Below are 15725 nucleotides of genomic sequence, written 5' to 3'. Positions count from 1 at the left end.
GAACAGGGAAGCCGGCTACAGAGACAGAGCCGAGGAGTGACTCTCAGCTCGGGGTTACCTTGAACCGGTCGCAGGCTCGGTCAGCTCGGAGCGCGGCCGGAGGCAGGGTGACGGGAGTAAATTGGCGCTGTTCTCTGAGGGCGCACTGAGGAGTGGGGCCCCGGGCTCTCGGCTCCTCCGGGCCGGAGACTGGGAGGCCGCCATCTTCATTCCCGCCCTCCGGAACTCTACGGAAAGCGCTCAGGGAACAAAAGCTCCCGAAAGCAAACCCGAGCGGATTACTCAGACCGGCCCCTGGTAAGGGCGGTGCGACTCCGCCCGGGGCAAAGACACTTGAGAATCACTACAACAGGCCCCTCCCCGAGAAGATCAACAAGAAGCCCAGCCAGGATCAAGTTCACCTACCAAGGAGGACAGTTTCAATACCAAGGAGAGCAGCGTAATTCCAAAGGAGGAGAAAGCAAAGCACGGAACTCATGGCTTTCTCCCCATGATTCTTTAGCCTTGCAGTTAATTTAATTTTTTTTCTTTTTCAATTTATTTTTCTTCTTCTGCTAAATTTTTTTAACTTTTACCCTTTTCTTTTTTAACGTTTTTTAACTAGTTTATCTAATATATATATATTTTTTTCCTTTTTATATATTTTTCTTTATTGGTTTTCTTTTTTTAATTGTTTCTTCCTTTTTTTTTTTTCCTTTTTCTTCTTTCTGAACCTCTTTTTATCCCCTTTCTCCCCCTCATGATTTGGGATCTCTTCTGATTTGGCTAAAGCATATTTTCCTGGGGTTGTTGCAACCCTTTTAGTATTTTACTTGCTCCTTCATCTACTCTTATCTGGACAAAATGACAAGGCGGAAAAATTCACCACAAAAAAAAGAACAAGAGGCAGTACCAAAGGCTAGGGACCTAATCAATACAGACGTTGGTAATATGTCAGATCTAGAGTTCAGAATGACGATTCTCAAGGTTCTAGCCGGGCTTGAAAAAGGCATGGAAGATATTAGAGAAACCCTCTCGGGAGATATAAAAGCCCTCTCTGGAGAAATAAAAGAACTAAAATCTAACCAAGTTGAAATCAAAAAAGCTATTAATGAGGTGCAATCAAAAATGGAGGCTCTCACTGCTAGGATAAATGAGGCAGAAGAAAGAATTAGCGATATAGAAGACCAAATGACAGAGAATAAAGAAGCTGAGCAAAAGAGGGACAAACAGCTACTGGACCATGAGGGGAGAATTTGAGAGATAAGTGACACCATAAGACGAAACAACATTAGAATAATTGGGATTCCAGAAGAAGAGGAAACAGAGAGGGGAGCAGAAGGTATATTGCAGAGAATTATTGGAGAGAATTTCCCCAATATGGCAAAGGGAACAAGCATCAAAATCCAGGATATTCAGAGAACCCCCCTCAAAATCAATAAGAATAGGTCCACACCCCGTCACCTAATAGTAAAATTTACAAGTCTTAGTGACAAAGAGAAGATCCTGAAAGCAGCCCGGGAAAAGAAGTCTGTAACATACAATGGTAAAAATATTAGATTGGCAGCAGACTTATCCACAGAGACCTGGCAGGCCAGAAAGAGCTGGCATGATATATTCAGAGTACTAAACGAGAAAAACATGCAGCCAAGAATACTATATCCAGCTAGGCTATCATTGAAAATAGAAGGAGAGATTAAAAGCTTCCAGGACAAACAAAAACTGAAAGAATTTGCAAATACCAAACCAGCTCTACAGGAAATATTGAAAGGGGTCCTCTAAGCAAAGAGAGACCCTAAAAGTAGTAGATCAGAAAGGAACAGAGACAATATACAATAACATTCACCTTACGGGCAATACAATGGCACTAATTTCATATCTCTCAATACTTACCCTGAATGTGAATGGGCTAAATGCCCCAATCAAAAGACACAGGGTATCAGAATGGATAAAAAAACAAAACCCATCTATATGTTGCCTACAAGAAACTCATCTTAAACCCGAAGACACCTCCAGATTTAAAGTGAGGGGGTGGAAAAGAATTTACCATGCTAATGGACATCAGAAAAAAGCAGGAGTGGCAATCCTTATATCAGATCAATTAGATTTTAAGCCAAAGACTATAATAAGAGATGAGGAAGGACACTATATCATACTCAAAGGAACTGTCCAACAAGAAGATCTAACAATTTTAAATATCTATGCCCCTAACATGGGAGCAGCCAACTATATAAACCAATTAATAACAAAATCAAAGAAACACATCGACAATAATACAATAATCGTAGGGGACTTTAACACTCCCCTCACTGAAATGGACAGATCATCCAAGCAAAAGATCAACAAGGAAATCAAGGCCTTAAATGACACACTGGACCAGTTGGACATCACAGATATATTCAGAACATTTCATCCCAAAGCAACAGAATACACATTCTTCTCTAGTGCACATGGAACATTCTCCAGAATAGATCACATCCTGGGTCCTAAATCAGGTCTCAACCGTTATCAAAAGATTGGAATCATTCCCTGCATATTTTCAGACCACAATGCTCTGAAGCTAGAACTCAATCACAAGAGGAAATTTGGAAAGAACCCAAATACATGGAGACTAAACAGCATCCTTCTAAAGAATGAATGGGTCAACCAGGAAATTAAAGAAGAGTTGAAAAAATTCATGGAAACAAATGATAATGAAAACACAACGGTTCAAAATCTGTGGGACACAACAAAGGCAGTCCTGAGAGGAAAATATATAGCGGTACAAGCCTTTCTCAAGAAACAAGAAAGGTCTCAGGTACACAACCTAACCCTACACCTAAAAGAGCTAGAGAAAGAACAAGAAAGAAACCCTAAACCCAGCAGGAGAAGAGAAATCATAAAGATCAGAGCAGAAATCAATGAAATAGAAACCAAAAAAACAATAGAACAAATCAATGAAACTAGGAGCTGGTTCTTTGAAAGAATTAATAAGATCGATAAACCCCTGGCCAGACTTATCAAAAAGAAAAGAGAAAGGACCCAAATAAATAAAATCATGAATGAAAGAGGAGAGATCACAACTAACACCAAAGAAATACAGACAATTATAAGAACATACTATGAGCAACTCTATGCCAACAAAATTGACAATCTGGAAGAAATGGATGCATTCCTAGAGACATATAAGCTACCACAACTGAACCAGGAAGAAATAGAAAGCCTGAACAGACCCATAACCAGTAAGGAGATTGAAACAGTCATCAAAATCTCCAAACAAACAAAAGCCCAGGGCCAGACGGCTTCCCGGGGGAATTCTACCAAACATTTAAAGAAGAACTAATTCCTATTCTCCTGAAACTGTTCCAAAAATAGAAATGGAAGGAAAACTTCCAAACTCATTTTATGAGGCCAGCATCACCTTGATCCCAAAACCAGACAAGAATCCCATCAAAAAAGAGAACTACAGACCAATATTCTTGATGAACACAGATGCAAAAATTCTCACCAAAATACTAGCCAATAGGATTCAACAGTACGTTAAAAGGATTATTCACCACGACCAAATGGGATTTATTCCAGGGCTGCAAGGTTGGTTCAACATCCGCAAATCAATCAATGTGATACAACACATTAATAAAAGAAAGAATAAGAACCATATGATACTCTCCATAGATGCTGAAAAAGCATTTGACAAAGTACAGCATCCCTTCCTGATCAAAACTCTTCAAAGTGTAGGGATAGAGGGCACATACCTCAATATTATCAAAGCCATCTATGAAAAACCCACTGCAAATATCATTCTCAATGGAGAAAAACTGAAAGCTTTTCCGCTAAGGTCAGGAACACGGCAGGCATGTCCGTTATCACCACTGCTATTCAACATAGTACTAGAAGTCCTAGCCTCAGCAATCAGACAACAAAAGGAAATTAAAGGCATCCAAATTGGCAAAGAAGAAGTCAAACTATCACTCTTTGCAGATGATATGATACTATATGTGGAAAACCCAAAAGACTCCACTCCAAAACTGCTAGAACTTGTACAGGAATTCAGTAAAGTGTCAGGATATAAAATCAATGCCCAGAAATTGGTTGCATTTCTCTACACCAACAACAAGACAGAAGAAAGAGAAATTAAGGAGTCCATCCCATTTACAATTGCACCCAAAACTATAAGATACCTAGGAATAAACCTAACCAAAGAGGCTAAGAATCTATACACAGAAAACTATAAAGTACTCATGAAAGAAATTGAGGAAGACACAAAGAAATGGAAAAATGTTCCATGCTCCTGGATTGGAAGAATAAATATTGTGAAAATGTCTATGCTACCTAAAGCAATCTACACATTTAATGCAATTCCTATCAAAGTCCCATCCATTTTTTTCAAAGAAATGGAACAAATAATCCTAAAATTTATATGGAACCAGAAAAGACCTCGAATAGCCAAAGGAATATTGAAAAAGAAAGCCAAAGTCGGTGGCATCACAATTCCGGACTTCAAGCTCTATTACAAAGCTGTCATCATCAAGACAGCATGGTACTGGCACAAAAACAGACACATAGATCAATGGAACAGAATAGAGAGCCCAGAAATAGACCCTCAACTCTATGGTCAACTCATCTTCGACAAAGCAGGAAAGAATATCCAATGGAAAAAAGACAGCCTCTTCAACAAATGGTGTTGGGAAAATTGGACAGCCACATGCAGAAAAATGAAATTGGATCATTTCCTTACACCACACACGAAAATAGACTCAAAATGGATGAAGGATCTCAATGTGAGAAAGGAATCCATCAAAATCCTTGAGGAGAACACAGGCAGCAACCTCTTCGACCTCAGCCGCAGCAACATCTTCCTAGGAACATCACCAAAGGCAAGGGAAGCAAGGGCAAAAATGAACTATTGGGATTTTATCAAGATCAAAAGCTTTTGCACAGCAAAGGAAACAGTTAACAAAACCAAAAGACAACTGACAGAATGGGAGAAGATATTTGCAAATGACATATCGGATAAAGGGCTAGTGTCCAAAATCTATAAAGAACTTAGCAAACTCAACACCCAAAGAACAAATATCCAATCAAGAAATGGGCAGAGGACATGAACAGACATTTCTGCAAAGAAGACATCCAGATGGCCAACAGACACATGAAAAAGTGCTCCACATCACTCGGCATCAGGGAAATACAAATCAAAACCACAATGAGATACCACCTCACACCAGTCAGAATGGCTAAAATTAACAAGTCAGGAAATGACAGATGCTGGCGAGGATGCGGAGAAAGGGGAACCCTCCTACACTGTTGGTGGGAATGCAAGCTGGTGCAGCCACTCTGGAAAACAGCGTGGAGGCTCCTCAAAATGTTGAAAATAGAACTACCCTATGACCCAGCAATAGCACTGCTGGGTATTTACCCTAAAGATACAAACGTAGTGATCCGAAGGGGCACGTGCACCCTAATGTTTATAGCAGCAATGTCTACAATAGCCAAACTATGGAAAGAACCTAGATGTCCACAACAGATGAATGGATAAAGAAGATGTGGTATATATACACAATGGAATACTATGCAGCCATCAAAAGAAATGAAATCTTGCCATTTGCGACGACGTGGATGGAACTAGAGGGTATCATGCTTAGCGAAATAAGTCAATCGGAGAAAGACAACTATCATATGATCTCCCTGATATGAGGGAGAGGAGATGCAACATAGGGGGTTAAGGGGGTAGGAGAAGAGTAAATGAAACAAGATGGGATTGGGAGGGAGAGAAACCATAAGTGACTCTTAATCTCACAAAACAAACTGAGGGTTGATGGGGGGAGGGGGGTTGGGGGGGATTATGGACATTGGAGAGGGTATGGGCTATGGTGAGTGCTGTGAAGTGTATAAACCTGGCGATTCACAGACCTGTACCCCTGGGGATAAAAATATATGTTTATAAAAAAAAAAAATCCCCCTGATATATGAAAAAAAAAAAAAAAAGGGGATGTGAGAGCTTCAGTGGGATACAGCTAACATCATTTGGGATAAATCCCCAGTTCGAGCTTACGGTTATAATAGCCTGCTTCTAGATTATGTTATATTGCTTTTGTTTCATTGTACATGTCAACAACCTAGTATGTATTTTTCTTTATACCCTATATTCACATAATCCTCACTATTGTGTATGCATATATATGTGTGCATATACACACACACAATTACATATTGATGGGATAATTATTAGGCTTAATCATATGAAATTGCCTTTTTGTATGTTGAAATTGATTACATACCAGGAAGCTCATATGGTTTAATCTAATATTTTCTCACTTAAAAATATCTCATGGAGGGGTGCCTGGGTGGCTCTGTCGGTAAAGTGGCCAACTCTTGATTTTGGCTTAGGTCATGATCTCAGGGTCCCGGAATCAAGCGCTGAGGGGGCTTCTGCACTCAGCAGGGAGTCTGCTTGAGAGTCTCTCTCTGCCTCTTCCTCTGTCTACCCTCCTCTTCACGTGTGCACTGTCTCTCAAGTAAATAAATAAATCTTTAAAAAAAAAAAAAGTGTGTCCCTCACTAGTAATTAAGAAAGAGTCAAAGAAAACCATTTTCAAGGGTTAATTTGCTAAAGTAGGGAACGTGTCTATGTTCACGGCTACATTTTCTGAAAAGGGAATTGACCTTTGGTGACTATCAGAATTAACATGATAAAAGTCTAAAAGAAAATAAAATAATTCAAATCTAGAAAGCTTTCAAGAAATTGGCCCCAAATCTGAGAATAGAAATATAAATGTAATTTCTGAGACTGCAGTATAAATTGGAAAAGACAGCTCTCTGCTACTCTCCCTCCCAAGAAAAGCCCCACCATGCCCCCACCCTATACTTTGGGACCCCTAAAGGATGGGTGACAGGACTCCAGGGCCCCGCATGCAGACCTCTTTTACCGTCAGCTCCCAGGAGATCCTCATGCACACCATTTGACAATTACTTGAAATTTGACAATTATTAGTTTTGGCCATCTTCACTTTATTCAGTCAGTTTGTTCAAATTTCTCCTTCACTTTGCACAACCCTGCCGTAAGAGGTTAGGTTAACAAAAGGAAGACTATCAAGTAATTGAACTTCGGCACTTGCCAAACATAGAAAATACGTGAGGTAGATGCATATGTGAGCACAGGCTGCAGCATGGGGTCAACTTTTGACGTTGTTTGTCTTGTGCTGTTGTTGGTTTATATGTCCCCCTCCACCCTGGAGCATTTGAGGTTTTTTCCAGCAGACTATTGAAACTTAAGAGCAGGAGAGCAAAATGAGCATTTACACTTATAGCTAAGGGTAGGTTACTCTTCTGTGGGAGTGAAGGAATGGTCTGTACAAAGGGGCAGCTCACGGGAGATTTGGGGTGATGGAAATATTCTCTGTCTTGATTGTAGTAGGGCTCCGTGAATCAATGCATGTGTTCAAACTCACAGGATATTTACCCTAAAAGAGTAATCTTACTCTGTGATAATTTTTCCAAAAAAAAAAAAAGAGAATGGCCCATGTTATTTTATAAAAATGAATTTTTTTCTAAAACAGAATTGCTTAAAGACTAGTTCCATATTTTTTTAAAATTTATTTATTTATTTTTAGAGAGAGAAAGAGAGTTGGGGGAAAGGGTGGAGGGAGAGGGAGAAAGGGAGAGTCAAGCAGACTCCCCGACGTGGGGCTCGATCTAACACCACTGAGATCATGACCTGAACCAAAACCAAGAGTCAGATGTTTCTCCAACTCTGCCACCCAGGCACTGCCATATTTTCTTAAGGGGCATTACTTTGGCTAAGACATAGAGATGTTTTACATATAGCTTTATTGAGATGCAAATGGTATACAGTAAGACGCACATATGTACGGTGTATAACTCAATGTGTTTTAAAGTATATTTGCCCCATTCAGGCCATCGCCACAATTACACTAGTGAACATCAGCGTCACCCCAGCATGCTGACTGCTGCTGTGCAACCCAGCTCCCCTGCCCCCTCCATGGGCCCATCTTCTCCCCTGTTAACAAGGAATAACTCATCTGCTGTCTGTCACTTTCGATTGGTTTGCGCTTTCTAGAATTTTATATAAACGAAATCATACAAAATGAATTCTTTGTCTGGCTTCTTCCCCTCAGCAAAACCATTGTGTTCATACTGCTGTCTTATTTATAGTTCATTCTTTTAATTACTTAGCAATATTTCATCATAACTTAACCACTTGCCATAACGTACTCATTCACTTGTTCATAGACATTTGAGCTGCTTCTACTTTTTGACGATTACAAACAAAACTGCTATGAATGCTCATGTACTAGTGTTTGCACAGACATGTATTTTAATGCCTCTTGGGTAAAAACTTAAGAGTGGAATGGATAGGTCATAGAGTAGGTGTATGTTTACCTTTTTAAGAAACCATAAAACTGTTTTCTCAAGACAGACGCATCTTTTAAAAATGATGAATATTGAATTATTCTGTTGTACTCCAAATCAAAATCTGACTATACTGACCCACAACTTCCGTACAAATATCAAGGTAGTTTAACTAGAAAAGGATATTTTTCAAAAGGAAATGTTTAGAAAATAAAAACTAAGGAAAACATTGGCACCACTCGAATAAACTCTATTTGTACCTATTCCAGGGAGCTCTTCAGTTAACTGTCTCCACCACAGTAACATTTCAACAATTTCATGGTTATCAAATAGGATAGTGAAGTCAATACTTTCTTTTTCATTTTACAGACAATCCTCTGCTTGTTGTGAGGCCACCAGGTAAGTTTCTCTTCTTGACAGACTTGACGTTCTAGTAACCAAGTTGGATATTGACAATGAGATTGCTATGATTGCTGACAAGTAGAAATGCTAGACCGTTTTTGCATTTTTATGATTTTCTGACAACTTCTTTGCTTTCCTTGCCCCCTTTACCCTGATCTAGGGAAAAGAACGATCTGGGAATTTTTTTATAGGACCATAGCAGCCAATCTATATAAAAGAAACTGTTATGGGGTGACCAATATCTATAAAATAGATAACTTTATTTACATAATCTCTTTGAATATTTTAAATGGCTGAAAAGGTAGCAAAATGCATTAAAATTACAACAAAATTTTACTTCATATTTCAAACAAACTGTGAAAGCTCTATTTCTTAAGTTCAAAACAGTTCTTGGGAGTGATGAGAACAGTGAGAGTCTATGCTGGAGGGGGGCATGTAGGATGGCATATCCCAAAAGATCAAATATGCCATTATATCTTATTTTCCTTGAAGCTGAAGGGCTTTTTGTTACTTCAAGAATCCATTGTAGAAATTCAAATACTTTAAATGTGTTCAGGTATAAGAAGCTCCTCAGTGGTACTTCAGTGCCAAGAAAGAAGCAGAATGAGGGAAAGAGTGCCTACTGGGGAGGTGGGAAAAGCCCTGAGAGGAGGGGAAGGGCTGATGAATAAGTCAAATTCTCTGATATTTTGTGTGAGAATAAACATTGTGGAATGCCATGATTGAGAGAGTGTGTCTTGTGTTGTCAAGGTGGTGAGCCCATCTGGATCCCATTTGCTTTCAAACATGACCCTAGCTACACTGACTGCCACGGCCGGCAGTATGTGAAGCGGACGTGGTATAGAAAATTCGTGGGAGTTGTTCTTTGTAATTCACTGCGGTATAAGATCTACCTCAGTGACAATCTGAAAGGTAGGTCTTTGAGAATGGTGAGGTATGGGAAAGTATGAGAAGGTATGTTGTCAGGTACTAACTTGACATAGCAGGTGCATCAGAATGTATTTGAGCTGTGGACCCATTATACATCACTGTGGCTTGAACACAAATCAGTTTTTCAGGCTTTGCTTTGGAGTTCCTTATTTTTACTTTGACATCCAGAAATACACACACACACACACACACACACACACACACACTCATATAATTTTTTAAAATCCACTACATTTTATTTTTTAATGTATATATTTTTATTGTGGTAAAATATATAAACATAAAATTTACCATTTTTAACCATTTTTAAGTGCACAATTCAGTGATACTAAATACTAAATATCCATCACCACTACCCATTTCCAGAACTTTTTCACCTTCCCAAAAGGAAACTTATACTCACTAAACAGTTTCTCCATTTCCCCTCTTCCGGCACCTGGTAAGCTCCATTCTACTTTCTATCTGTATGCATCTGCCTATTCCAGGTTCCTCGTAGAACTGGAACTATATATCTGTCCCTTTGTCTTGAAGTCTTGAAGGTTCATCTGTATGGTAACATATAAATGAATCTCATTCCTTTTAAAGACTGAATAATACCCCATTATATGGATAGACCACATTTTGTTTATTCATCCATCATTGACGGACATTTCTGGTCGTTTCTGCTTCTGCAGCATTTTGAATAATGCTTTAATGAACCTTCATGTCTGAGTTTTCGTGTGAATACCTGTTTTCACTTCTCCTGGGCACATGCCTGGGAGTGGAATTGTTGGGTCATATGGTGACTCTGTGTTTAAGTTTGGAAGAACTGCCAAACTGTTTTTCCAAAGTGGCTGTAACATTTTACAGTCCACCAATAATATGTGAGCATTCCAGTTTCTCCACATCATAGCCAGCACTTATTCTTTTCCATGTTCTTTTTTTCCCCATTATGATCATCCTGGTAGGTGTGAAGTGCTCTCTCATTGTATTTCTTTTAAATACATTACTTTATAAATATATTATTTTTTAAAATCCACTACATTTTAGAAATGAGGTCCAAAATTCTGTTAAAAGTGTAAAGGCCAATTTTCTTTGCTGTGTATTCAATAATACTAGATAAGAGCATAAGCTAGAAATATCAAGGAAAAGCCACCCCCTTCCTGCCCTTGCCATTGCTACACCTTTATGCAGAAAAAAATATAGATGATGAAACATACCTCAGTATTACTTGTTCTGTGCCTGAACAAAAATTACATTATTTTCATTATGGTAGGGAATTGAAACAAAGAATACCATAAGCACCTTGAACTACTAACATTTCAAAATGTCATTTCTACCTAGCTGGCTTTGATTCCCCTACCTACACAAATCTGTTTTTTATTTTTAAACTTGCACATTTTTAATTTTTTTAGTACATACATTTTTAAAACTTTTCCTTGGTTGCTATAGATTTTATTTTTCTTGCTAGTGGTGATCATTTAAAGACAATGTCAAAACAAAGTCTTCCCTACCATTCTCCTCTGGCAGTTTCTCAGTGCATATGCCTCTCCCAATACCTACTGTCTGTTTCTCTCTGCTCTTTATTTTCTCTCCAACCATTGTACTTGCCCTCCCCTGCATCAGAATTCCTGGCAGAAATTGCACAGCCAGCTCCAGTGTCCCAGGGTCGACAGAAAAAAATGCCCTACTGTGCAGCGGTGGTTCAGGACCATGGACAGCAGGTTATGCCACAGACACACATCCATTTCTAGTTGTGTGTGAAAATAGGTTCTTCTGTTTTTTACAGATTTCATGCCTTTTGTAATTATTTCATGATACATTCCCATTGTGGTTTTATCTATTCTTTTTTTAAAACCAAGACGTAAAAAGCACTACCATTTATAGGCTGAAACTGCCTACAATATTAATAGTTTCCATTTGTTGAGGACTTGTTAAGTATTTGTGTATGTGATCTTGCTGAATCCTTACAATACTTTGACCTTGGTGCCATTATTACTATTTTTCCAACATGGAAAGTATGACACACCAAGTTTAAGTACCCAGTTCAAATGGTTTCCAAAGCTTGTGCAAACTCTTAGAAAAGTGTTTATGTTTTGACCAGTCACTAACCCATGATATTCCCTTACGCAGACACATTCTACAGCATTGGGGACAGTTGGGGAAGAGGTGAAGATCATTGCCAGTTTGTGGATTCACATCTTGATGGAAGAACAGGCCCTCAGTCCTATGTAGAAGCTCTCCCTACCATTCAAGGTAATTCAAACAAAGTCCTGATTATACTACCCTGTGGGTTAGGAAAGGAGGGCTAATATAAGGAGGAAATAATCATAGCTCTCCTTTTTGCTTACCACTTAAAGATGGATGTTGACAGCATTTTGGATCATATAGATAAGGAACCAACAAAATACTCCAACCATGTGCTGGAATTGGTGTAAACCTAGGAGGCAGGGGTACAAAGGAATATAAGACCTTGTCCTTACTTCAGAAAAATCTCTTCCCTGCTCCATAACTGGGAAGAGGAAATAAATATGTGAAAGGCAACTAAGAGTGAACAACTTAAAGTACAGATAATGACAGGAGTTATATCACATAGTTAAACTATTTTTAGGTAATTGTGCAGGTTGTAATCACTATCTGAGTTCAGGGAAGGCAGACTAGTTGAGGCTGTCAGGAAAGAAGAAGCAGAGTCTGAGCTGAGTCCTAAAGACCTAGACATGTAAAGATTAGTCTTCCAGGCAGAGGACAGCATGAACACAGGTGCGGAGAAAGAAAGGTAAACAAACACGCAAACCAACCATAGCTTATCACATACTTCAGGAGGTTATGTAGTAACTATTTCATTATGGTATCACAGGGTGAGAACAAAAATATTAATCTCAAAGTTTAACAACCTGCAGTATGCTACTAACTCCCTCAACTGCCAAAACAAGAAAATAAACAGAACAACTGAATGGAGTCCAACACTCTTTCCATTATGCACTCAACTCTTAGTGATCTGGCAATTTCAAAACACGAGATGCTCTATCAATTTTTTTAAATTGGAAAAAAAATACGATTGACTGGTAAACACAAATTGCCTATTTTCAAAGAATTAAGATAGAGTAAAATATACAGAACAGAAAAGTAAGTGTATTAGTCAGAGTTTTCCAGAGAAACAGAACCAGAGAGAGATTGAGAGAGAGGTGTCTTAAGGAATTGGCTCATATGATTATAGGAGCAGTCAAGTCCAAAATCTGCAGAGCAGGTCAATAGGCTGGAGGCCCAAGGAAGAGTCTAGGTTGTAGTTTGTGTCTGAAGGCAGTCTACTGGCAGACTTTGTTAGGGAGGGTAATCTTTTCCTATGAGGGCCTTCAACTGATTGGATGAGGCCCACCCACATTATAGAGAGTAACTTACTTTGTTCAAAATCTGATGATTTAAAAGTTAATCTCGTCTAAAACTATTTTTACAGAAATATCTAAAATAATATTTGACCAAATATCTGAGCACCATGGCCTAGCCCTGTTGGCACATAGAATTAACCATCACAGTTAGTATACAAAATATATAACATTTCCTCCTTTTTTCAGGATCTTTCATTGACCCAGGGTTACTATGCATTATTTGTATTTTGCTGTGGTCATGGTTTTGGTTCTGAGCAGAGGTGTTGCCTAACCAGCATGCTCACTGGTAGGATGGTAGGTAAACTTTCATCTGGCGAGAGTAAACAGGGCCAAAGAGTGGTTGCCAAAAATTTTTTTGAACAGGCTGGGGCCTCACTTTTACTTTAAAGTATAATGGCTCAAAAGTGCTATCGTATTCTTTCCTTGAGAGATTTACCTGAAAGATCTAAAAACCTACCACAGACTTCAAGAGTTAAACCTAGGGGCTTGAGGTCCTAAGTGCCGGCAGTTGTTCACCCTGCAGGGAGTCTCCATAAAGAGCAGCTACAAATGATCCTCTTTTGTGGGGAGAGAGAAATAGGGAACTAACAAACACGCTTTCCCACCTGTGTCACATACGTGTGGGGACTGGATTATCCCTTCAAATCATGTCTGGTATAAACCCAAGGGGTTATTGTGACCCACATAAAAATGGTAGTATTTATTTGGAAGTAGCATTTGTTATAAGAACAATTCCTCAGAGATCTTCTGTTTGAACAGAGGTTCTAAGGATGAGAATTTTTCTCTTGGTTTGGCCATTTTTGATACTACAGTTGTGATACCAATTCCAAGTGTGGGATTTTCCCCCACACCAATAGCAATTCCTGGACATCAGCTGGATGTACTACAAATCAAGTCTGTTCTGACACTGTGTTCCCAGAAGTGGCATCAGATCACACAGGTTAAGGGCTCAGTCCCATATGACTGAATGCCCTCCCCCGACCAACTTCAGGTGGCAGTCAAAAGTCCAGACGGCCATCTGAGTGTCTGACCTATTGGCTACATATTGGAGGGCCCTATTGCCCCCTTCTTGGGTTTGAGTAATTTGCAAGAGTGGCTCACAGGACTCAGAGAAACATTTTACTTAATAGGCTACCTACCAGTTTATTACAAAAGTGTACAATTTGGGCGCTGCCGGATGGAAGAGATGCAAAGGCACAGTGTGGGGAGAGAATGCAGTGTCCTCCCTGGGAGCACCACCCTCCCAGCATCTGCATGTGTTCACCAACCCAGAACTTTCAGAACCTGGTGTGTTTGGGTTTTTCTGGAGACTTCATTATCTAGGCCTGATTGAAGAAAACATTGCCCCTTCGTGACTGAACTCAATCTCTAGCCCCTCTCCCCTCCGCAGAGGCCAGGAGGTGGGACTTTCACCTCTAATCCCACGACTGGTCTCTCTGGTGACTAACCCATCCATAGATGCTTTCCGAAAGTAATCCCATCAGCATAAACTCAGGAGTGGTCTAATGGGGTTTGTTAGGAATATCAAGATACCTATACCACTCTCATCACTTAGGAAGTCCTAGGGTTTTAGGAGCTATGTGCCAGGAACAGGGATGAAGACCAAATATAGATTTCTTATTATCAATCACAATATCACAGATGCATTTTCTTTCCCTTCCTCTCCTTTTACCCTTGTAGGCTACTTCCGCCAGTATCGCCAGGAGCCAGTCAGCTTCGGCAACATTGGTTTTGGAACCCCCTACTACTACGTGGGCTGGTATGAGTGTGGGGTCTCCATTCCAGGGAAGTGGTAACTACAGGAAGATCATACTGAAAGCTCACCCATCCGGCCCCCTTGACTAACTTGCACTAGGGACTGTGAGCAGGAAAAGACAGTGTTCCAAGCCCCATGGACTCCTGGTTCCAGCAAGACCACATAATGGACACTGGACATTTCAGGCATCTCCCATCTGGAACTTGGTCCTACTTATTGGCCTGGACTACACACAGAATTCAGTGTTGCTGTTAACTTTGCTTCTCCACGTGTTTTGGTTGTAATAGCACCTGCCAGAGACAGCAGAAACACAGCTGCAGGGAATGCTCACTGACTCGATGCAGTCACACTTTATAGGCACAGAAATCAGACACATCAGTGTCTCCAGGGAACAGCATCAATATGCTGTGCTTGCTTCATGGAATGCTGCACACTTTCTCTTTTCTCACTGGACTCTTCCGAAAGTCGCCAGATCGAAGCTTCAGATCTCTCACTCTGCAGTAGAACTGAGTTACTAAAAGCACCACCGAAGGAAATATATCCATACTTAAGATTTATTCCATGGGTGTACCCATTGCTAGACCAAATGTATCAAATCATATTTGTAAATTCTCAATTTTGAAAGATACATATGTGTGTATATAGGCATATACATATCCTCACTTGTCTGCAAGAACATTGATTAAAGTGGCTAAATTTGTACTTGTTTACTAGATAAATGCGTGTGGGACTTTACGGAGCAAAGGTGCTATTTACGAGCCTCTTTTAGAAGTGTCCAAAGAATCTGTAATCTGCGTAATGAGACCAGCAGAGTGATCGCTGCTGGACTCTGGGAGTGACGGGGAGCTGGTGGTGACAGTGATCAACACCGGCCACCTAGATGCAAGCCAAGTGCTTTCTACCTCAGGAGACCATCTTTTTTTTTTTTTATGTTATGTTAGTCA

The 15725-nt window shown here is 39.8% G+C and overlaps 1 protein-coding gene across 2 annotated transcripts in view; it reads left to right on the top strand.

Moving 5' to 3' along the window:
- The window catches only part of LOC111158715 (fibronectin type III domain containing 1), a 112153-nt gene extending 96667 nt beyond the window's left edge, over positions 1-15486 (top strand). For both annotated transcript variants that reach the window (XM_022520937.1, XM_022520936.1), the window contains 4 exons: positions 8698-8727; positions 9481-9642; positions 11773-11895; positions 14706-15486. In XM_022520937.1, the coding sequence (XP_022376645.1) occupies positions 8698-8727; positions 9481-9642; positions 11773-11895; positions 14706-14821 (431 nt within the window). In that variant the 3' untranslated portion in view covers positions 14822-15486. The remainder of the gene's footprint in view (positions 1-8697; positions 8728-9480; positions 9643-11772; positions 11896-14705) is intronic.
- Positions 15487-15725: the final 239 nt, after the last annotated feature.

The sequence above is a fragment of the Enhydra lutris genome, unplaced genomic scaffold, assembly GCF_002288905.1.
Source record: "Enhydra lutris kenyoni isolate GAN:26980312 unplaced genomic scaffold, ASM228890v2 scaffoldscaffold62, whole genome shotgun sequence".
Taxonomy (NCBI): Eukaryota; Metazoa; Chordata; class Mammalia; order Carnivora; family Mustelidae; genus Enhydra; species Enhydra lutris.
Note: the sequence above shows the minus strand (reverse complement) of the source record. Positions and strands in the feature narration are given on the sequence as shown.